The sequence below is a fragment of the Haliaeetus albicilla genome, chromosome 19 (assembly GCF_947461875.1).
Source record: "Haliaeetus albicilla chromosome 19, bHalAlb1.1, whole genome shotgun sequence".
Classification (NCBI taxonomy): domain Eukaryota; kingdom Metazoa; phylum Chordata; class Aves; order Accipitriformes; family Accipitridae; genus Haliaeetus; species Haliaeetus albicilla.
In genome coordinates, this window is record NC_091501.1 from 1,335,655 (window position 1) to 1,359,201 (window position 23,547).

The 23,547-nt window shown below is 43.3% G+C and overlaps 1 protein-coding gene across 19 annotated transcripts in view; it reads right to left on the minus strand.

Annotated features, from left to right (window-relative positions):
• Window positions 1-11,436, minus strand: part of TNRC6B (trinucleotide repeat containing adaptor 6B) — a 141,918-nt gene extending 130,482 nt beyond the window's left edge. For 9 of the 19 annotated variants that reach the window (XM_069807155.1, XM_069807174.1, XM_069807175.1 and 6 more), the window contains exon 1: window positions 11,376-11,436. In XM_069807155.1, the coding sequence (XP_069663256.1) occupies window positions 11,376-11,421 (46 nt within the window). In that variant the 5' untranslated portion in view covers window positions 11,422-11,436. Of the gene's footprint in view, window positions 1-10,865; window positions 11,040-11,375 lie in introns of those variants that run through there. The other 10 variants (XM_069807168.1, XM_069807162.1, XM_069807180.1 and 7 more) reach the window with 5 other exon arrangements.
• Window positions 11,437-23,547: the final 12,111 nt, after the last annotated feature.

Below are 23,547 nucleotides of genomic sequence, written 5' to 3' on the forward strand. Positions count from 1 at the left end.
CTCTCTTTTTGACTCAATGTTAAGGAGGACATGAGAAAAGTGCAAAAGGATACTTCTCAAATCACATTTATAGCGCTTTTTCTGAGCAAACTAGTAATATTTCTTAACTTGTGTCTATATAATCTTTAAAAAAGCAAAAATTTTATTCACTTGATCACCTGGCTATTGGATCATCGGTTTCAAAAGCAGGGTAAGGAAAGGCAGCCCTGGACTGTACAAAAATGGTCCTAAGTCAGACTTTCTATTTAGAAAACCCTGTTTCTAGCTCTTGAATCTGAAGACAGCCTTGAAACATGAGCTGAAGACAGAACATTGCATCGCCACCTTCCCAGTGTTCCAAAACATTTACATAAACAACATTTAAGGTGCTAACTCCCACTACAGGAAAAATAAATTGAAAACTGCATTTTAAAAAATGTTTTGCTTACATCTTTTTGCCACTTTCTACTGCACAAAGCAGCATAAAAATTCACTTTTTTCCTGCTCATACTGATTTTGCTAAAGAATCCGTTAGAGGTTACAGTGAACGTAAAAGGTATTTGTCTCTCCTTTGCCTCAGCAGCCTATTCTACACTACACATCACTTCTCAACTGTGAACAAAGTTACGTCCCAACTATAATCAGCCCAAGACTGTCAACTGGTTAAGTTTTCCAAAGTCCTTTGTGCTTTGTCCCACTCTATCTTTTCAGCGTGGCTGAAGCATATATACACACACATTTATAAATACACACCCATATATGTGTGTGTACATACATATGTATACGTAATAAACATCTTCAAAACTATTTCTACTTTTTCTCTTCAAGTCCTTTGATACTCTAGCACGACATTTATGGAAACTACCAAAACTGAGGTTGTTGGGAGTACTCTATATCTTAACTGGCCAACAGTGTCTTCTTGACAGTCAGCAGCATAGTAAGACTTTTGGTGATGACTGGAGCATCTAGGAATTAAAACATCATGAGGTGAGAATACTGGCTGCTTTTTCCACTCTCTATCAAAGTTCTACCCAGCCAACATAACGAAAGAAATTTTTTAGCAAAGTCAGAAACAAAATAATCCTATAAAAAACTTATTATTTCAACTGTTCCTCTTCTGTTCTCTTAGGTCTTGCAAACTAATGCTTTTCAAGCACAAAAAAGGCCCATTTCGCACTGCTAATACTGCTTCTACTTGATAACGGTAGCAGTGCTCGGAATCCTAATGGCACACAAGCAGTCATTACCATGAGTATTACAACTATCATGTAATTTAACGGTGCCCTGGTGACAAAAATGGGGATGCAGTCAACACGCTCCAAGTGCCAGCAATCCATCTATACCAGCATTCCCAATGATTCAGCACTGCTGGAGCAAAACCAGTACAATGGTAGCAAGCCTTTATTTCGGGACATTTGCAAAAGGACAGGAAGTCTTCAGAACACAGAGGACTTGAGTTTCCTGGAGGAGAGGTGAAGAGATGGAGGGGGGGGAAGTTATACTAGACCAGAGACTTTAAAGGTGTTTCTCCATCTTAAGCAAAACATTATGATGAGAGAGAAGCCTACTTCTCAACAGCCCAGCTTTAAACCTGAAGGCTATAAATAACTCCTTTACTGCTGATAATCCCAATAGAATCATCCCATCAGATTGTTCACGCCACTAAAGATGACTCAGGATCAAAGGCTTCCTTTTGAGCCACAAGAAACAGCCATCAAGTCCTACATAACAGAACATTTATCAAAACCAGCAGTAGTAACTAAATTGAAACTGATAAGGTAGTAAGCAGGCACGTGCAGAGGGCAGGGGGAGGGGTGGCTTACCCATCAACATGTTTAAATGGCAACTTCAGCAGTTACAGGAGTTAAAGACAGCACTACTAAAAATCGTTCAAATGCATCACAGGATTGGAAGATACTGCACCTTTCAAACTCTTTAGTTCTTACGATCTTCCTCTGTTGTAACCAGAAGAGTATCAAAGTTTCCTCTGCTCAACTATCCTTCTGTTATCTTTTACAGTAAGGGCTGCATTGTGAGGAAATCCATACCAGTGTGGCAATACTGGTGCTAACTCCTACAGCAGTCATGACACACAGACACGCGTGTCCCGCTGCACATCGCGAAGCTCTAGATCACAGCACTACACCCTGTAACGCAGCTTTGGGAAGATGCTCATAGCCAGACTGAGCCAAGACAGAGCCAGGAGGAGGGCCAGGAGGGGTGATGGAGAATGATGCGTAAGTCACAATTTGCTTTTATTTTTACTTCACTCTTTGCTAGTTTACACGCCAAAATTTTCCAAATGAATCCTGCGTTATCACATTTCTGATCATAACTGATTTTTTGTTTTCTACAAAGACATTTTGACTTCCTGCTAACGATTATATATGCAGAGAAGTCCAAGATCTTAACACTATTGTTGTCAAAGAAAACAAATAATGAGTTGTTAAGCAAATAATTCTAAACTATAATCGCAAACACCAACTTTCAACATAACCAGCTGCCAAGTTCAGCTTCATCAATATTTATAGCTTGACATCAGTTTGAATTGTACCTTTCAGCTATTTAGGCACCTAAGAAAGGAACAGGAAGCTCATTTTCAAAAATCTGCTCTATATTCAACAATGTTTTTTCAGTCTTCTTCAAAGAAATGAGGCAAGACACTCATTTTTTATGGCTAAATTCTTTTTTGTTTTTAATTTAAAAACAAAATGAAAGTTATCAGCAATACAATCCTAGTCTTCAACACTGCAATCTCTGATAAACGTGCTCAGTTAGAACTACTACATGTGGAACTACTTGCAAGAAAAGTTTTGGACCTGCTCAAGCATGTGTGAGGTCAGGGCCTTAAATCTTCAGTCTTTTAGGTTTGGCACAAAACGGTTCTCAACATTCACATCTAATTTCCTCTGAAAGTGGCATTTAAAAGACAGGTAACCAACGCTTATTATTTCCACCAAAAATATACAAGTCTGCCTTTAGGCTACCTACCTGCAATACATGACAACTGATTTTCAGTTGAGCTCTCCCACCATATATAAAACCCTAACTCTCTAAATTTGTTCCTAGGTTTGAATGTTTTCCACTTCTGTATGTTTGTTTTTATCCATCTTTTACTCAATCTGAAATTGTAGTAATAAGAATTCCCAGTTATTTTTTGAGTTAGAACTTTATGAAACTAAAGTTACTTTTAGTTTATTTACATACTCAGCTGAAACAGGGGCAAGTTAAGCTGATATACAGTATCCATACACAAGGCAGCACCAGTTTATCTAGCTACCTAAACTGGTGAAAGTAACATTGTCCAGGGTTGGATAAGTACAGGGTTAGAGCTCGAGACAGAACAGACCAATTATGTCAGTGTATTCTTGCCCTGAGGGCACCACTATGTTATGCTGTCAGGAGCGTTTTCCATTGCTTGTTAGCCAATGTTAAAAGTATTTGATAAATGGGACTTCTACCTTTTTTCCCCCCTCACTGAGACACTTCTCTGCAAGCTAATTTACTTTTCAATCAACAGGAAGTCTTTTCCTAATTCGAATCCATTTTCTGCAATACATGAATTGCCAAGGACAGGGAAAAGAAAGAAAGTTGGCCTTTGAATATGAAAGAACAAGAGGACTTTGCTTCCAACAAAAGAGAAGATTATCAGCCAGTTTTGGTTGCTTCTCCGTGTACTCTAAAAATTAAAAAGGCCAAGCAAAGAAAGTTATAGACAGCTAATTTACTGCAACTACATAGTTTAAAAAAGTGAGTGAATAAGCCTAGCTGTGCACTAAAAAACATTTTTTTTTCCCCTTTCAAGCACCATTCAGCAAAGTGAGTGCCATCAGAAATATAGGTAACATTCCCCTAACCTTTTATTAAACATAATAGAAACATGGAAAAACCAAGTAAAATGTGCACATGTTCTTCATGCTGTCACCACACCAGCCACAGAAAGTGGATGAGCAGATCCTGAAGCACCCAAAAATTTATCCAAGCAAAAAGCACAGCTATATTCAAAACCCCTCAATTTAAGCTTTAGTATCCCACTTTATTTTGAAGGGCTAGGAAATACATGAGCTGTTCCTGTATAAAATCACCACAAAAAAGACACTTAATATGAGGGGCAGAGGAATACTAGTATAAAGACAGTATCCATCTTTAAAACCTTCCCAATGTGAGAAAAACTTCAAAAATATTAAATACTTAAATTTTTTTGCAATGTCAATGAAAAATAGTCTGCATCTCGATGAACAGTCCCAAACAAGCACTGTGGCTTGATTCCTTTTCATTCTTGTTCTCCTCACCAAAAAAAAAAAAAGACTCATCTGCATTTTTAATTGCAAGAATAAACATCTGGTACAATGCAATTAAAATCCAACAAGGCAGAATCTTAGCCATTTGACAAACAGAAAAAGTTAGAAAGCTAATTTGAAACAAATTCTTCTCAGAACCCAAATACATACGGAAGGATATCAATTTAAATTACAATGGCTGTAACAGTAAAACTTCCTGTGTGGACACCCATTTATGCCAAAGTACTCTTTTTTTTTTAGCTTCTTACTCAGAAGCAGTTAAAGTTGAACTTCAGAAAAAAAAACCCCAACCAAAACAAACCCCCCAAAAATTTCAGAATAAGCATGTTCCCAACACATAGTTAAACTGCTACATTTTAGAGTATTATACGAATATTGTTATAATACATATAAGAATATATAAGAATATTGTTATAATCACACAAACATGTAAGGGAAAAGTCTCAGTGCACAAAAATCCTAGAGATGGTCACAAAGAAAGATACCAAAACCCACAGAAGCAGCTAACCGTTGTAGAACAACTATTTCATGCAACATGTATTATTTCCTTCTTTCTTGAAGTGATTTTCAACTGCTTCAGGTCAAGGATGGATCATAATTAATTTTGAAATAAAGTATATTTTGGTTTCTGTAAGAAGCTGGGGTGAGAGGACACGTTTCCCTTCCTCTATCTCAAAGAAATTTTTTTAATCAAAAATTTATACAAATACCTCCTCTAAGTTTGTATTAAAGACATCATTCCTCAAGCTAGTTGCACCCACTAATATTATTAACTTACGGTTTAAGTCACAGTGTGTAAGCAACAGAAACCTCAGATATTTGAAAATGTCTTTCACTGTGTTAGTAAAGAAAGTGAATATATAGGGGATTTAACCTTCTACAAAGTCTGACTTCTGGAAAAACTTTTAAATCACAAAGTTACGGTACTGCTGTATAAAAAGCAGATTCTACTGTCAGCTGTAGTGAGAAAACAGAATATGCTCTATGGCATTTCAGTCATCTGCAGAAAAAGATAATCAGATTATTTCTAAAGATCCAAAAAATGTCCCAGAAAAGAAGAAAAAGGTTTTCAAACGTGCAAGTGAAGAGCTGGACAACCTGTGTCTCTTCAGCCACGCATAGCTCATAAGACATCCAAGTTTAAAACTAGACCATGCTGATACAGGGTTGCTGGGTAATTTATATCTCTTGGCAAGAAGCAGCAAGGCAAGAGGGCCTACTCCTATTAACATTGGTGGATTGCCCCAGGGCCAAAGCCTGTTTAGTCCACAGTAGACTGGCAAGTCCCTGGAGAGTTACTTCTATCTCCTAGAGGAGAACCCCTTTCCCACCACAGGTGTGATACAGCCATGAGATTTCTGCAGAGAAGTCACAGGGCCAGGAAAGTCAGTAGCAACTGCCTTAGAGCAGCCCAGATGTTTCTCAATTCTGGTCATGTGCAGACTTAATAGATCAGTCTTAAAACAAGAATGCCGGCATACAGCTTTTCAAACGTTTAGCTTCTTGATTTAAAATCATACTTTCAATTTAACTTGTGAAACTTTCTCACCAAGTCTTCTTTTGCCACATGAAGAATGCAGTACAGAACTGCAAGGCACAGCCAATGTCTGCTGTGAGAAAAAGAGAGACTCAAGTAGGAAAAAAACCCTGCAATGCTAGGATACAAGATGATCAGAGGAACAGAAAGAAGCATTTTCAACTAGCAAAACAGAGGCTAGAATCTGAAAATTTCTAAACTTAACAGAAGAAAGTTAAGACTATTCAAGAGAACTATGTTTTGTAGACTGCTACCAAATCAAACGGCATGAAAGAATAAATTTCTCCTAATGCAGAACAGAGTTCGCTACCAAAAAAATAAATACATTACTGAAAACACCTTTGTCAGGTTGCTTTTCACTACAGTACTTTTTGTAACGTTGTCAGGAACCACGATGAAATTATAAAAACGAAATGCAAGTAAAAACGACTCTTACTTTGCTACTCATTTAGATGAGTTAGAGGGTTTCCCCTCACACAGACAACACGATATTATTGTATCACCTTTTGCCTAATCCTCTGTCAGGCTATCTAAAATTATCAACTCTTTGTTTTGCAACTTTGCTTCTTATCCCTTCATCCGCTAATTAGCTTTTCAGCCTTCAGTCTTCTGCCGGACAGGGTCAAAGTATATTGACTACCAGTTTATACTTTACACATCTATTCTGACCAGTGTCCTATAGCATGCAGCATGACTGCTGCCTTACTGCTTTTCAGGAGAAATGGGAGGTACTGTATGTTTCTCCACACACCTAAAAGCTAAACTGAGAGCAACATTCAGATCCATTTTACCCTTTTAATTAGATCTTTAAAAATTTTTAAACAGTGGAAGTCTCAGACAGAACAACAATTTTCTTCCCAGATTTTTTCACACAGGAACTATTGTGTTTTTTCTAATCCACAGACATTAAATCGGGAAATACATGCAAGGTATCTGATTTCAGAACTACTAAAGCTGGCAAGGCCCAGAAACGCAATCCGTACTGACTAGCTGAAACTGGAAAAGGTCATCTCCATAGCTCACTACATGGTAAACACAGAGAACATCCAAACTCCAACCACAACCCTCACACTGATGAAAACTTGAAAACCTCAGAACATTCCCCTACAACATGATACAAACCATAATAAGTGCAAAACCACCCTCTCCTTCTTACCGCTATAAGAAGGCAAAGGGAAAAATTATTTAATATACTCACTGCCTACTGCTCTAAAGGAGGAAAAAAAATATATATATACACCAACTCTTTGCAGCAAAGCGTGCTTACCTCCCCGAAGAAAAAAAAAAGTAAAAGTGCAACACAAAGAAGGTATGGACAGTAAAGCAGAGAAATGTAAGGAAGTGTCAGAGTTTTACTATCCACTGAAAGTGACAGGGAACAGCAATCGGAATATCTTGATTAGTATTACCCTAGTCACCTCACAAGCAGAAATACCAACAGGCAACTACTTGCCTGACAGCGACAGCTGGCTTGAGTACCAAAATGAGCCCCTATTTTTATTAGCAGATAGTAGCAGAAAGTTTAGTTTGGAAACGCACAAAACTAAAACCAATTCTTCAGTCCCTATTCCACACATTGTTTGCTGAAAGAACAAGCAAACTTAGCATATATATTTCATCTGAAAAGGGAGAAAGACAGTAAATGTTAAGCTAAGGAAGACTATCAGCAAGAATCCATGTCTTATTCTATCTACCTCATCTGGTCAAACAATTAGAAATAGATGTTACTAACTGTTTGCTCAACACCTCTGCACCAAGTTCTTGCTATTAGAGCCAAAGACTGACATCTTCTTGCTATTCTTTCCCCAAGACAGTGTAATGTTTCACAAGTAAAATTTCTGAAATCACAACAAATAGATCATTAAAAGCAACTCCAGAGATAATTCAGGCAAACACATTTTGTAAGCACTGAGGTAAAACCACTGGTATATATTTGCTAGTATCAGGTACTTCCCCCCCTTATCTATGTGCTAAATATGCTTAATTTATCATATGAAGACAAACAATGCCGGTTCTTCACAATGACATATTTACTTATCCAGAAATTATGCAGAGAAAAAGGGTGAGTGAAAAATAAAATCTAATAATAAAGAATTGAATAGCTATAAGCTGTAAGGTACACTGTAAGTAGAAGTATTGCAGAATTTGTGAATCTTCAGTATAGACAGAATTTGTGAATCTAATAGCAGCACTAGAGAGCAATTACTGAGAAAAGCCATTGCAAAGAAGCTGAAAAGTGACTGTTAATCGTTATTATTACTGTTATTGCACAAACCAGACAATATCCGTGTACAAAAAGACACTCCAAGAAAACAAACACGATAATGGCAATAAGCAACTAGGACAAGAGACTTTGCATCCAAGCATTCTGCAGAAAATGGAGAATAAAGTAACTGAACCATTAAGTAGACTATTAATAAACTCACTCAAGTCAATAACTAAGCTCCTTAGCCTTATTCTATGATCTCCAGTTCGTACTGCTTAATTGTAAATCCAATCTCTTCTGCGAGCAGACATACACCAGCTTTACTGGAAGAAAAACCCTAACAAAAAACCCACTCAAAACCCTAAGAGAACAAACCCCATTTGAACCTATTTTCAAATGACTTATTCTATGGCAGTCCTCTAATTCTTTCCATCATTCTGGATGCAGCTTTTCATCCCATTGCTCTAGATGTAGCTATCTCTATATATGATATATATTATCCATTACTCCTAGAAAACAAATTTATTTCTAGTTTCCTATTTCCTACAACAGGAGGCAGATCTAAGCTAAAAGACACTACCTCAGAACTATGCAAAATTCTCTCCTGAAGCTCCCTCCTCTTCAAAACATCCTCCAACATCGTTTTAATGATCAAACACTCATCACCAAGCAAAGCCATGACACTCATTCTGCCTAAATGTTTCATTGGACTATTCAGTCACACAGACTCTGGTAGATGAAGCTTTTTTTGATTCACAGTTTCAAGGCTTTTATTTCCAAACATTCAAGCTTATTATTTAAATGAAAGCTTAGATCCCCAGCTAAATTTGCAGCTATACAGAAACTGCAGTAACACACCAATTCATAAGGCTGCCTAATCAAGAGACATGGACTGTTTTATAATTAAGTTCTTTTTTTTTTTCCAGTACTTCCACACTACAGGACTGAAGTGATTCCCTTTACTAAGTATCCCAATAACAACACTATGAGAAAACAGAAACCAAGACCAAGTTCACAAGAGAAGTATGCACATTAGAATTTTACCAATTTGCACTGAAATTTCTGAGCTAATTCTCTATGTACGTATAGTTTTACATAAAATTGTATAATCATGAAACATTTACATGCAATATAGCTAACCAAGATGAAAGTAAAAGGTATAATGATAACCTCACCTACTTTCTACTAAGATGTGCCTGCGCCTTCTTGCCCTCAGAACTTCACAGCAGAAAAGCTAACGCACACTTACTACCTCTCTGGGCTCCGTCCCCCCCTCCCCAACCTCAACTTTTTGCAGGGCGATTTCTTCAATGCAGAATTGACTGGTTTTACCCGCAACTTAGTTATAACACAGGTGAAAAGTCACCCTTACAAACCACTCCCTGAGGTGCATCTACATGGCAGCCCCTGCACTAACCACGTATCATGTAGAAAAACTCGACCTTATCTTTAAATTCAGGACCTCAGGTAACGCAGCAGGTGAGAGCGTTTACCTCGCTTCTCAACAGTGCCCATGTTCCAAGGAATCTGTACCATTAGAGAAAGTCACCAGAGGAGAGGAGGGAATTGTTGAGCAACTTCAGTGCAAACTAACTACAAAGCTGCTGGAATTTGTGCATGTATTTAACAACCCTGCGAATCTAAGCAATTACCTCTACATACTTGTAGCAGAACCTAAAAATCAATTCATCTGGATAGGAATATGGAAAATACTACGTAAAACAGACCTTTCAAATACAGAGCTACACAAACCCCAAAGATCCACCTACTATTTTTCAGGAAGATTCAGAGGTTTTGTAGAGGATGAAAAATTGACACTGAAACCTAACAAGTAATGATAAAAAAATAATAATTATGGACTGTAAAAAAAAAGTTAACTTTATGGAGAGACATCTTAACAAATATTCTTAAGGTCAGTGAAATGTTAAACATGGAAAAATGAAGTACCGTTTACAGTAGTAAGCACATCTACTTTAGCTAGGAAAACACTTTGTTGAAACTTGGGTTTTATTCAACAAACCTCCGCTCTACCCTGTAGTAGATACTTCCACACGCACTTTCATAAAGCAGATTTGAGCTTGCAAAGATACCACGCTACAAGCAGCGTTATCCACAGCCGGCAAAGCGTCTCCAGAAACAAACATTCACTCATTTTGCTACAAACAGCTCGGGAAACTTTTATTTATTCCTCCCCCCCCCGGCTCGCCTGGGACACACCTCTGAGCACGGTCACTCCTCCCACCCACATACACGCATTTTAACCAGCATCATGTTCAACATATCCAGGACAGCTTGTAGTGGTATCAACGTAACCTCAGGACCGTCCCCACGCCACACACAGCCACTAAAAAAAAAAAACCACCAAAAAAACAAAAACCCAAACAAACCCACTTTTCTCCCCAACCACCAAAAGGCTCCTCGGGCTCTTTCCCGCCCTCGATACCTTTTGCCCGGCCTGGGCGGGCTGCTCTTGCCGGGGCTCGGCAGCCAAAACCAACCGAGCGCAGGGCGCTGCGCACCACAGAACCGGCCAACGGCCTCGGGGCCCGCCCGCCCCGCTTCGGGGGGCCCTGCCGGGATTAAACCGGAGCGGGGAAGGAAGGGAGCAGCAGCCCCGGCGCCGTTGGGGCAGCGCCCTACAGGAGCCGCCGCCGCCGCCGCTCGGGGCCCCTCCCGCCCTTCCCCCCCCCTCACCGGAGGCACCGCAGCTCGGGAAAGGGGGGAGGCGCGCGCTGCCTCCTCACCGGCAGCGCGAGGGTCCTTTAGGCGGGAAGGGCCCTGAGGGAGCCCCGGGGGGAGGGGGGGGAGAAAGGGGGAGGGGGGGGCCGCGTCCCGCACTCACCGCTGAGGCGCCGCCGCGGTGCGCTGAGCCCCCCCCTTCTTCTTCTCAGTACCCGGGGGCGGCTCCGCCCGCCCGCCCGGGAAACACGAACCCAGGAAATCAAATGCGAAGAAACTGTGATCAAAACGCCGCCTCTCTTTCCCCCCCTCCCCCCCCAACTCGCACCTTCCGAAAAATAAACCTCACCAGAAATTTAAAAAAAAAAAAAAAAAAAAGAAAAAAAAAAAAAACTTTCCTCGCCGCCGTCTCCCTCCCCCGAGGAGCACGAACCCAAACACACCGAGACACGCCCCTCGCACCGCCCATTGGACGGCGCCCCGCCGACCCCCACGCTGATTAGCCGCTGCGCCTGCTCGTCTTCTCCCTCCGCTCCCCTTTCCGCCCCTACACGCTGCCCATTGGGAAGACCCTCCGGGATCTCTCCGCCCATTAGCCGCGACCCACGTCAATCACAGCGCAAGACCCGCCCCCAGCGCCTCTAATTGGGCTGTCGCGTCGCTACACCCTCACCGATTGGCTGCACTTGCTGACTGTCAACTGTTAACATTGCCCCCATCGCAGCCCTCCCTGGCTCCCACCCCTTCTTCCTCTCTGCCAGTTGGCTGCCAGATTTGCCCCTTAAATGGGGCACCCGCTCCCCCGCCCCTACTTGCCCCGCCCTTCCGCGCCACGGATTGGGTCGCGGGTTGCACTCTCAGACACCATTGGAGAAGAGATATGCCCGTTACACCCTAACAGCGCGAAGACCCGCCCACCGAGCCGCTCTCCTTGGCGGCCCCTCTGCGGCGGCGCTGGGGCCCTCCTCAGCCGAGGCGGGAGCTACGTCACCGTGCCTATTTCATTTGCCGGCCCCCAGGGCGGGGCGCGGTGACGGGCACACGCGAGAACGAGTGCGGCCGCGGCCGTCACCTCTCAGCAGCGCCGGGCGACCCCGCCGCGGAACGGCGACAACGCCACAATTCCCTCCCGACCCCAACGACATTTAGCCCCTGAGCTCCGCCCTTCCCGTCACGGACACGCCCGCCCGGAAACAACTATTGGTCAGGGGAGATGTCAGTCGTGCGGTTCAGCGAGGCCATTGGCGGCAGGCCGACACCTCCCGCAGCCAACTGGCAACCGCCCCCGATGTCACCCGCCGGATGACACAGCAACCGTAAGGGGAAAGGGGAAGGCGTCGCCACTGATTGGTCGATTTCAGCGTCAATCTCCCTGGAGCGCCGGAGGGAGGTGCCTGGGCCCGAGTAAAGCGGGGCGGGGCGATGCTGCGTGCCCGCCGGGCCCCACGTGGCCCGGGCCGTTGCGCACGTGACGGGACCCCCCTCCCCCCCCGTCACCACCGTGAGCCGTTGGGGGCGGGGCCGGGCTCCTGTCAGAGAGGCTGATGGCGGCGGCGCCCGTCGGGCCCCCTCGGCCCCGTGAGGGAACACAGCGCGGTGAGCGGGGCGGTCGATGGTCCGCCTCTCTCCTGCCCGCCCTCCCCGTTCCCTCAGGGCTGTCCCGCAGCTGTTGGGAGGCCTCAGGGCGGCCTGGGGGAGGCCAGCGGTCGGGGATGGCCCGGGAGGAGTTCGGCCGTCGAGGAAAGGGCGGTTTTGCCCGTCGTGCCTTGAGAGCCGGCGGCGGGTTCCTTTGGAACGAGGCCTGAGGGCTTTGGAGGCTGCGGGGATCCGGACAGCTCGGTCCAGAATACCTGCAGTCCCTTCGCTGTGCGGGCTCTCTGTGCTGAAAACGAATTTTGTCATTTTCAGATGGAAGCTGTGAACAGCAACCAGGAAAACCTGTGAAAAATGTTTTTGCAGTGACTACAATGTCAGTCATAAATGCAACCCTTAAAAATAAACGCTGATCTTCGGTACCTGTGGAGTGGGCTGAGCTCAAAACTGGGCTGCGGGGATGGGGCAGTGGGAGAGAGGCAGGAGCTGGCCTGGGAATGCTTTCCTGGAAGGTGACCTGAAGCCCGGGGTGAGGTGCTGCAGTGTTAGGCCGGGGCTGGAAGGGTCTGGAGAGCAGGCATGGGGCAGCGCTGCTGGAGCTCAGAAAGGGAAGGAAGAAAATGGAAGATGTATAAGCAGGACCCTCATGGGACAAAGAAGAGTTTAGGATTAGCAGAACAGAAGAGCATGCCCAGAGGAACATCTCAGTCTCTCAAACTGATGGAGAGGAAGCACTAGTTGGGGGGGGAATAGATGGAATAACAGAAGCATGTGGAGGATAAACTAGGAGGAGAGAGAGGGTATCCTTGCTTGTACCAAATTTCTATGCTCGTTCTCATTCTTATTCTCCAGCATTTTTGAAGACTGCTGTTATCTTAATGGCTGTCGCTTCCTGACCTCACCCAGGGCTGCATGCCAGTGCAGTGTTTTCGTCTGATCTCCTCCAGAGAATCCTGTTACAACCTGATCAACAGAATAGTGGGGCAGCTGAAAATACCATCTTGGTGCTGCAGAGAGAACTGTAGAGATGCGACGTGCCTGTCGTGTTAGTGAGCAGGGCTATACGGGTGTTCAGTGAAAACGCTGTCTGTCTTGGAGGAGCCATAGAGCCCTTCACAGGTTAGTCATCACCAGGAGGGACAGCTGCCAGCACAGCAAAACAATGTGTGCTGCTGGCACAGGCAGCAGACAAGATCCACGTGAACTTGGGCTACACAAGTCAGTAAACAGCGGTGAATCTTTTGATGGCTTCCCTATTCAGTACTGGTAATCAATTTTTACATTGATTGGTGGGAGAAAGAGCCTCATTAGTATGAATAAGACTTTATACTGGGTATATACATTCTCATTACTGTAGACCTTTAAGGAATGCAAAAGGCACTGTATAAATCAATATCAAATAGCAGCATAAATTGGGGATGCACCTCGCCTCTGTTCCTCATTGTTTATTCACTGAGTAGGAACTGTCTGTATCCTGTCTATATCCGCATGTATTTTTCTTGGTGTAAACAGAAATCACTAATATACTGAGAGTACAGGTGACATGCACTGGGAGAGAAGGATATGTCCAAGATCCTGACCTTGTCTTTGCTGTAAGTAAAAAAAAAAACCCACACCATTTTCCTGTTTAGATTCCCTTTCCCCTTATTGGTGTTCTTTTGCAGGTTTTCCTTCATTTGTTTTGCTTGGGCTTTTGGTGCACTTGTAGCAGGACATGGAAAGCAAGGTGAAGCAATACGATTTATTTTGCATAAGCCTAGGAAACCAGACCTTTTCATTTCACAGGAGCAAAAGACACCATGGCCCTGTAGTTTCACACTACAGAACAAATTTGAACTGTAGAAAGCAAGCAGATTTTGTTGGTTTGTCTGAAATGATAATGGATGACTTGGAAGTTGCCACCCGGGTTCACCTGTGGATTTGGGGGGAATCACAGCTCCCAGGCTAGTTTCTGGCTCTCCTCAAGTCCAAACGCTTATGAACAAAATAGTTCCTATTTTTTTCATACCTCACCCATTGCCATTTCTGTCCAAGAACGGGACCGTTGGCTGGTGAAATTGCATTTTTTTCCTCCACTGGATGTCAGTGTTACGCCACTGCTGTGGTGCATTTCCAGGTGCTGGGAAAGGTTGGGCTTCTCTGGGGTGAAGACTTCTGGAAGGTCTTTCTTCTGTGGTGGACAAGTGATGTGAAAGACCATTGAAGCTCGGGGGAATGGGCTCAGGGCAGTGTGGATATGTTCCCTTTGGCTGCTGCAGAAGCAGGCTGGGACCCTGCCTGCAAATGTCTGAAAGTATCAAACCTCACAGGGACTGTAGCCTGAGAGACAGACACACTTCAGTGTTGGGGTCAACTCCACAACTTTTTGACTATTCCAACCTCACCTCATTATGCTGTGAAAATGCATGGCCTCTTCTTTTTTAAAATTAAGTTTACTTGTGATATCAGAGAGACAAATAATACTGCACCTGACAGGGATACAGGACAGGGAGAGGCTGCGTGAAGGGACTTTAAACAAACAAGGAATGCTGCCAGCTTGGGACAATTCTGAATGCAGGAATGAGGGGGGACAAAACACTAGAAGCAGCTTTGATGTTTGGAGTTGAAAGTCAGGGTTTTTCACACCTGACGCTGGTTTATTATTTCCAACAGTGCCATAACATCTTTTTTATAGGCTTGCTAGGTTTTTAAAATTAATGTACCTGAATGAACTCTGGATAGTCAATCACTAAAAGCTACTGCTACTGAAAAACAGTCTTTGCTAACCCTGCCTTTTTTCTGCTCCAGACACCTCAAGCAGCAGCTCTCTAGTGGGCACGGAAAGGAACCGGTTAGTTACCTGCATTGCGATTAAGAGATAGGTTACTTTTTGGAAAGCCACGGTAAAGTGTATGTTGATGCTCTTTATGGTGTATTATGTTTAAGTGTTTTGGTATGAAATGCGGCGTTTAACACATGATATAATGCTGTACTTTATCTGTGACTGAAATGCGGGCAGCACTGGAAGAGAAGATGGCTGTTGTTAAAAAGATGATTCGTAAAAAAGTAATAAAAGAATTTATGTTCTCTTGTTATATTTAAAGACAGGCTGATTAGGTTATTCTCTTGCTTCTTTCTTTCCCTTAGAAGCTACTTTTCTATCTGTCCTTTTCCTAGAAGACTTCAGTGAAGTTTCAGCAGGTATATGACATCAAAGTACCAAAGGACTAAAATATTAATATTTGGAAACATTTTGATGCTGTTTAAAATATCAATTATCCTTATTTAAAAGTATTTATCCTAATAATTACTTTCAGAAAAGATACCTGCTAAGGATTCAGCATTTCCTGTTCCTTCAGTTGAGTGGTGAGATTTTTCAACCATTCTCCTACATCCTTCACACCGCTTTTCAGGGAACAAGCAAGAGAGAGAGAGGAAGTAATACTTCATATGCCTGGGAGCTGTAAAAATGGGGATAGGAAAAAGGAATTTCTATTTAAAATAGAGAAGAGCAGATTTCAACCCAATTATTTTTTCCTTTCTAGGTCACCTATAACACCAGAGAACAAACACAGAGAAGTAATTTAAGGAAAAAAAGAAGTAATGAATACTAGAATTAAATGAAATAGCAGGAGGAAATTAGGGAGATAATGTCAAATGTAATTTTGAAATTTGTACGTTGTGCTAACATTCCTGCTTTACAAAAAAAATGTAAAAAATATCTTTAATGACTGTTACTGTTCAGGATCTGAGCTTTAAGTCCCAGTCAGACATCTTCACATCTATAACTGTTCTTAATATAATAGGCTTATTTTGACATTACCTATTTTTATGTGTCATACCCAGGAAAGACATGCAGTTGCAATAGATACAAGAGCAGTTTATGCATATCTTGGGCAAAGTGCTTAGCAGAATTTTCAATTTGTTGTGCTATCGCGCTTAACATAATACCGTTGGAAGGAAGAGAGGAAAAGAGAAGGTTGTCAGCCCACAGCGAAAGGGAAAAAATTACTGATATGATGGCAGTGTTTTTAAATGGAGAACAATTTATAATAGTATTTTGTTTTGTTTTGTTTTCCTGGAGGCAAAATTAAAACAATGCTTCATTAACATTATTTGAAGCTATTTTAAGTATTGCCATTTTCAGCAAAACAATGTGAACATGTGGGGGGGGTTTAGTGGAATGTCGTGGTTTAACCTCAGCCAGCAACTAAGCACCACGCAGCCGCTCACTCACTCCCCCCCCATCCAGTGGGATGGGGGAGAAAATCGGGAAAAGAAGTAAAACTCCTGGGTTGAGATAAGAACGATTTAATAGAACAGAAAAGAAGAAACTAATAATGATAATGATAACACTAATAAAATGACAACAGTAGTAATAAAAGGATTGAAATGTACAAATGATGCGCAGGGCAATTGCTCACCACCCGCCGACCGACACCCAGCCAGTCCCCGAGCGGCGATTCCCTGCCCCCCCACTTCCCAGTTCCTAAACTAGATGGGACGTCACATGGTATGGAATACACTGTTGGCCAGTTTGGGTCAGGTGCCCTGGCTGGGCATGAGAAGCTGAAAAATCCTTGACTCTAGTCTAAACACTACTGAGCAACAACTGAAAACATCAGTGTTATCAACATTCTTCACATACTGAACTCAAAACATAGCACTGTACCAGCTACTAGGAAGACAGTTAACTCTATCCCAGCCGAAACCAGGACATGGAAAAAAGGCAATTAGGAAAATGTTTTGAATAATATTGTATTCTTGTACCAAAACAGTCTTTTTTTTCCATTTTTTCACTTATGTTGGCAGAGGAAGATGCCTGCTTTGTGCTTTCGGTGCTGAAAGTGAACCAGTGCGCATATAGGAATTACTGGCTGGGGCTCGAGCAATTATGCTGAGGCTAGAGGTCATGTGGCTCTTCAGACAAGATTTTATTTACCTTTTAACCTCCCCATTCCACCAACTTGGTTAGAGCTATGATATTCAACACCAGTAGCAGCCTGTGCAAAACTGTTTTGAGTCACCTTTAGCTGAATCTAGATGAAAACTAAAGTATAGGTATGTGAAAGCAATTATAGTATTTTTATTGTCACAGATCCACCTTCACCATCAAGACAGCATTAGAGTTTTACAGCTAGATGTAGGGTAACTGCTACAGGCACTTTCTCCCTCCATTTTCTACACAGGAGATTTTATTTCTCCAAAGTTAGCCAGTTTCATATGTAGTACTCATTTATATACCCATTTATGTCACCCAGCCCATTACAACAGAAGAATCAGGTTTGGAAGAAAGAAGAGGGCTGGGCACATTCCTGCCAGCTCCTTCCCTGTGCCACAGGAGCTATGGATATGTATATGCCCGTGCACTTGAGAATAAGGAACCTACCTCTGATATCACACATGTATAATCAATACTGATGCTGGAGAAAGCTCCCACCTGTCCTTCTATTCCAAACTCATTAGGATAGCAAGAGCATATGATTCTTTTTTCTTTTTTTTTTTTAATTATTATTTTCTGGGAGTTGTAGCTGTATAGTAATTTAAGATGGCAGCTTTCCAAGGCTTTGCTGTGGTTCTAATTAATTGGGTATGCTGTTTAATTTTTTATTTTAACTCAAGCCTTTTCCTCATATTCAAAAGGGCTCCCATTGTCCCTTATTATTAATGAGATCAAAGCAAGCAGAGCGGCTGCCATTTCTCCTTAGTCTGTGGAAGTGAGACTGTCCGTAGTAAAAAAGCGCAGCGCTGCCCGCACTTGTCAGCGGGACTGAAAGCAGTAAGTCAGCAGAGCAGCTGCGCTTCTTTGGTCTGGTGAGCTGGACACAGACAGCGAGCAGGAGTAATGCTCTGCGAGAAACACACGTGAGAAAACCAGGAGCAGGGCCTGGAGAACGGGGGATGGACTGAAGAGTTACTGGAGGATGGGGCAGTGGAGTGTGCAGAATGCAGGGCAGAAAATCTGGGGGAGGGGGAAATCAGTTTTCTTTTCTAGCGTGTGGAAAATTGTTCCTCCTTCAGGCAGCCCGGGTGAAAAAGAGAAAAACACAAAAGTTGCTGTCAGTTTTCATTAGGGATTTAAAGCTACAGTTTGACTCTTTAAACTCTCCCACACTTTGGGTGGTGGCTATATTATTGCCCCTTCACAGGCTTCCTTTTCTTCCCAAAGTTTCCAAAACTGGTATCTGATGGAGAAGCCTAAGTTACATTTTTTTAAACAAACCAACACAAAACCAATCATCCCTGAGTGTTTAACTGGACTGCTAACTGACACTTGCAAAGGAGCCAGAGTCAACCGTGGCAGGACCTGAGGACAGAAAGTGAGAATAATTCAGGAAGGGAGCATCAAAAGTAAGAAAGATGGAGGAGAAAACCAGCTGAAAGACAGCATAAAATGAGAATTGGTAAAAAAATATGGTTACTGAACATCTCAGCGCAAGGCAGAATGAGGATGATGGTGGGAAAAACGTGGGGAAGATGTTAGGTGCCAGGGAGTGGGAAGCTATACGGGAGGTTTCTTGAATCTAGGGCTAGTGTTGCGCACTGAAGGGCGTATTTTGTCCCTCACACGGAGCTCTCGGCAGCTGCTGTCTTCTCCTCGCCCTTGCGCCATCCCTGATGAGCTGCAGGGAGTCCCTGGCAAAGACCCTGCAGGGAGAGCTGTGCGGAGAGGCAGAAGGGAGAGCGACGGCAACAATGGGAAAGGAGTAACAGGAGGAAAAGCTGCGAGGGAGAACAGCCCAGGGTCACCCCACGTAAGGTGGGGTGAACCCCGAGGAAGGTGGCAGCAGCCGTTCCCGTGACTTTGCCTCCGGCGGCTCTGGGAACAAAGAAGAGCAAAGCTGGGTGGGCCAAGCTCTTTTTTTTTCTTTACTACTCAAACCTGACTCCTTGCAAACCCCATGACTCACTCGCTGTCCTAGCTCTGCTTCTGCAACGGTTGGCAGCAAAGTCAACCCCAGTTCGTGAGTAGAGCTTTCCGTGTCACCTCCTCGATGGAAACCTGCCAGCAGCTTCCCTGTGGCTGCCACGGGATGGGCTGCTGCGAGTTTGAGGTGGGGCTGCGTGGGCAAAGCCCTTAGGCCGACTCCTGGAGCAATTAGAAGACATCTTGGTACTGGGAGATGATCTCTTAGGAGACACTGATAAACTGTGTGCAGGCACCAATGGGGGAAGACTCATTTGCTCAGGGGCTACAGCAGTGTTTGGCCCACTGTGCCATTTTCTTTTTGCATGAGGAAGGAAAGGTAATCACGATTCCAGTGGATTTCATCATGTGCCAATGGCCTTTCTCAAAACACCAGGTTCTCTCTCCCTCACTTGGGAAAAAGCAAGCAAAAACCCCAGGCCTTTCCTCCTAATCCTGCCCTAAAGCATCTTCTGGATTGCTAGAGGAAAGTCAACAGTTTGTTGGGGCTTGCTTGTTTGTTTGTTTGTTTTCCCCCAAAAAGAGAGCAAAATGTGCTTTCTTTTGAGACTGCTTTCTGGATTCAAGGACCTTGCTAAAAAGAAACCGTGTTCCTTCTCAAGAGCTCTCAGCAGCTCAGTTCTAGTCTGTTTGCTTCCACTGCTTGGACCACACTTGATTTCTGCTGCTGGATTGCTTGTCGTCATTTAGGATCTTACAGAGCCTAAACCAGCCCTGGTATCTATTGTAACCTATGGTCCTGCTTCCACAGGGCAGTGCCAGTGCACAAAAAGTGAAGCAAATAAATACACATTTAAGCTACTCTTCCAAGACATTCCAGACCAGGGCTGTGTTCAAGAAGACAGGGAGGCTGTGTTTACCAAGGGAGCCCAACTCCTGCAGAAGACCTTCTGTTGCAGCAATACTCAACGCAAAGACCCTACAGCGTTTCCAAGGGTGTCCTCACGTTAAACAACGCTGCTGTGCACAGATGAATTCCCAATTACTTATACCAAGCACTACTTACGTGGAAGATTTTGAAACAAGATGGAGCCTGCCTGGAACAACACCCTCCTTTTGGCTGCAGGGTACAGCATCTGTAGCTGGCGCCTGTGCTTGTCTGTCTCTCTCTTTGTTCTTGTGAGTCTGTCTCCCTGGATGCAAAGAGGAAGCTGTTGGTCATACTGTGCTGTCAGTAACTCCAGTACAAATCCAGCATAACCCCACTGGGTGCCGGGAAATTAATCTGGATTTGCAGAAGCATAACTTTAGCTCTGTAGCTGAATTAACATCTTTAAAAGTGGTTTGGAAATTGGTGAGAAACCAGTAGAAACAGCTCCAACTTTTCCTTCCAGAAAACTTTTGATTTATTGAAATGTTGCAGTCATAAATACAGAACAAAGGAAGTGAATGTATTACAGTGTCCTCATTGTGAAAGGGCAATGGCAGATGCTTGATAAACCAGGAGACAGGTCATTATTTCAGTGCAATGCCTGTCAGAGCGTCTACCTACTGCACCTCTCCTAAAAGTTATTTTTTAACTTCCTTCCTATGAGATTTATTAGACTGTGAAGGAGAATCTCAAACAAGTGGTAGAATAATTTACCAAGTCCTAGAAAAGGTACATTGGTGAATTGCCTTGCATTGTACTGGGGCAGTGGACCAGACGACCTAGTGGCCTTTTCCATTTCTAATGTCTATGATTATCACAGTTATACCTCCGGACACTAAACAGAGCCATTTTCTTCCTTTCAGTGGCAGCAAAATGTCACTAATGGCCATGCTAAATCAGAGCAATTGTTCCTTCTGCAGATGTGTTGTGCACTTAGCAAGATGGCTATAAATGATCCCACTTTGTTTAGATTTGCTATTTTCTGTTTCTGTAGTGCAAGTGCTCAGCACAAGGGGACTGCCAGCCAAGGGAAAGAATTTCTGGTGGGAGATTAAGGATAACTAAGGAAATGGTTGCATGACCTATGAAGAGAGGATCATAAATATTGCAACAATAAAACCAATAGCTCTTTCAAAGTTTAAATAGCTTTTCTTTTCAAACACTTGAGGTAAATGCCCTTTTCACAAGGTTGTCTAGCATCTACACCTTGAGATTTCGCACAGAGTTTGACCAAATATACTGCAATTTCTCAGGGAGCTAGCTATTTCTTCTAATTATCTTTCTTTGTGGAAGTGTCCCCTCCACAGAAGATAGACCCCAGCTACCTGGAAGTTGCTTATTGTTTCCTCTAGTACTGAAGTTTCAGAAAAGCCAGAGCATAATAATAATAAAATAGCCCCTGCATTTCTTACGCACAACACCCACCAAACAATGCAAGAAGGGGCAGGTATGGTTCTGCCCTTTATAACCAAGCAGCAGCACTTACACCTTTTCATGTGTCCCAGGCAGAGCCTCAGACAGAAGCATCTGCCTACACAAACACTCAGGTGTAACATTTATATTCTTCACAATCCCAAGTGTGCAAAACCCCAGCCCTGGGCTGCTGCAGCTCTGCAGGTACAGACAACTGACATTCCTATCCCACACAGCCTGTTGGCGTGCAAGACATCATAGCCTTTGTTTTTAATGCTTGCTGTAGGATCCAGCCCTGGAGTAAGCAGCCTGCTCTCTTGTGTGCTCGGGGTTTTTTCCCCATTCTCCATCCCACCATTAGTCTGTAGTCAGTTCGGGGGAGCATAGACCAATGCGTTCTGCCAGCTGTATCCCAAGGATGCAGATCTCGCAGAAGTGTTCCTATTCCTTTGTCACCCCATGTTCTCGTGTTCATTTAGCTCGTATTTCGTAGCCCTTGGCTTGGGAGTACTGCTTTGACCGCTTTGAAATAAAAGGGCACAACACCTGCCACAGTACAAGGGCTGGAAAGTCTTGATAGGAGTGCTCCATCCTGCAATCAATCAGCTATCGGTTGGACTGCAGAAAGCAATATCCTTCCTGTAACAGCCACTCCAGTTTGGTAAATCAAATAGCTGAAGAAACACGGGTGTTCATTCAGCCCACAGCAGGCATGTGCCAAATCCACCCCCAGGCCCATGCAAAATGCTGATCAGTCCACAGCCCACTGGTGCAACATACTTTTCTTTCTTGCACATTGGAAATTTGCTACTCGGAAGCTTTTTTGCTATAAATTAAAAAGGCAAAGGGCCCCCTGAATACGGTCAATACTTACAAATGGAAAATATCTTTAACCTCACCTCCCTGATCCTCCCCTATGCTACTGTATGTATGCGCATTAAAATCAGCTCTCATTTTTATGTTCTAGGTTTCAGGCCCTCTATAATAGCTACAATCCTCATTATTCAAATGTAGTTTGCCTCAATGCTTTCTGCACAAATTCTTTTGGTTGTGTTTTCCTAGTTACGTGCAATTTCACACATCCAGTGTCTATAAAATCATGGCTTTCAGCATTCCCCATCATCTAGAAGTTGCTGCTCTCTACCTGAGACAGGCAGAAGGGCTGTTTTATGCCTACAGTTCTCGTACAAGTGACATATCTAATGTTTTAGAAAAAGAAAACAAAACCTAACAAGTCAGATGAAAAGGCAGAAGTTGATACTGCAGACAGACAGGCTGGAAGGGGAGAGAGAAGCAGGATTAGAAACATCTCCAAAACTTGAGACATCGACACATTATGTTATGAATTTAGGATATGCCAGCTACTCTGCCCCTAAGTCCTTGTGCAGACACTTCTCAGCTACTGTCCCTTGCTTCCCTATCTTCCTGAAAAGCATGGCAAATTTGCCCGTGTTGGGAGTGAGACTGGAGTAGCTGGGGTGCTGTACGTTATACTGCGGTGTTCTGTACCCTAACTCCCCAAGTACACATGCCCAGACATGCAAGATCAGAAATAGGTGTTGTGCAAAGAGTGAGGTAAACATCTGCCAGCCTTCCTACATGCATAAAGGCCTTACTGTTTCATCTACGTCCATAGGATTTTCTTCCAAGATGGTTCATACAGTCATTGACTGTGCTTTTCCTAAGCCTTGCTTATTAAGGAGGATTCCCAAATTTGCATTTCTTCAGCAGGCTAAGGGCAGGGGACATAAGGTCTAGGGACACAAAGAGGTCATTCATTCCTGGACTGTTCCCTGATTTTAAAAAAGCACAGACAAAAGCATCAAGAAACAAGAGAAAAGTGTAATACTGAAGTTGCAGTGAAGTGAGGGGAAGGACAAGTTTATTTTACTTTCTTGGAGAACCTCCCTAAAACAAGTGCAGAAAAAAGAAAAGGCACAAGGTGATGGTGGTGCTAATACTATAAAGAAAGAGGCTCAGGATCCACAGACATACCTGTGAAAAGCTTGAATTAGACAGACTCCTCTTTAAGGGTACAAATCCAATTGCGATGTGGAGTTT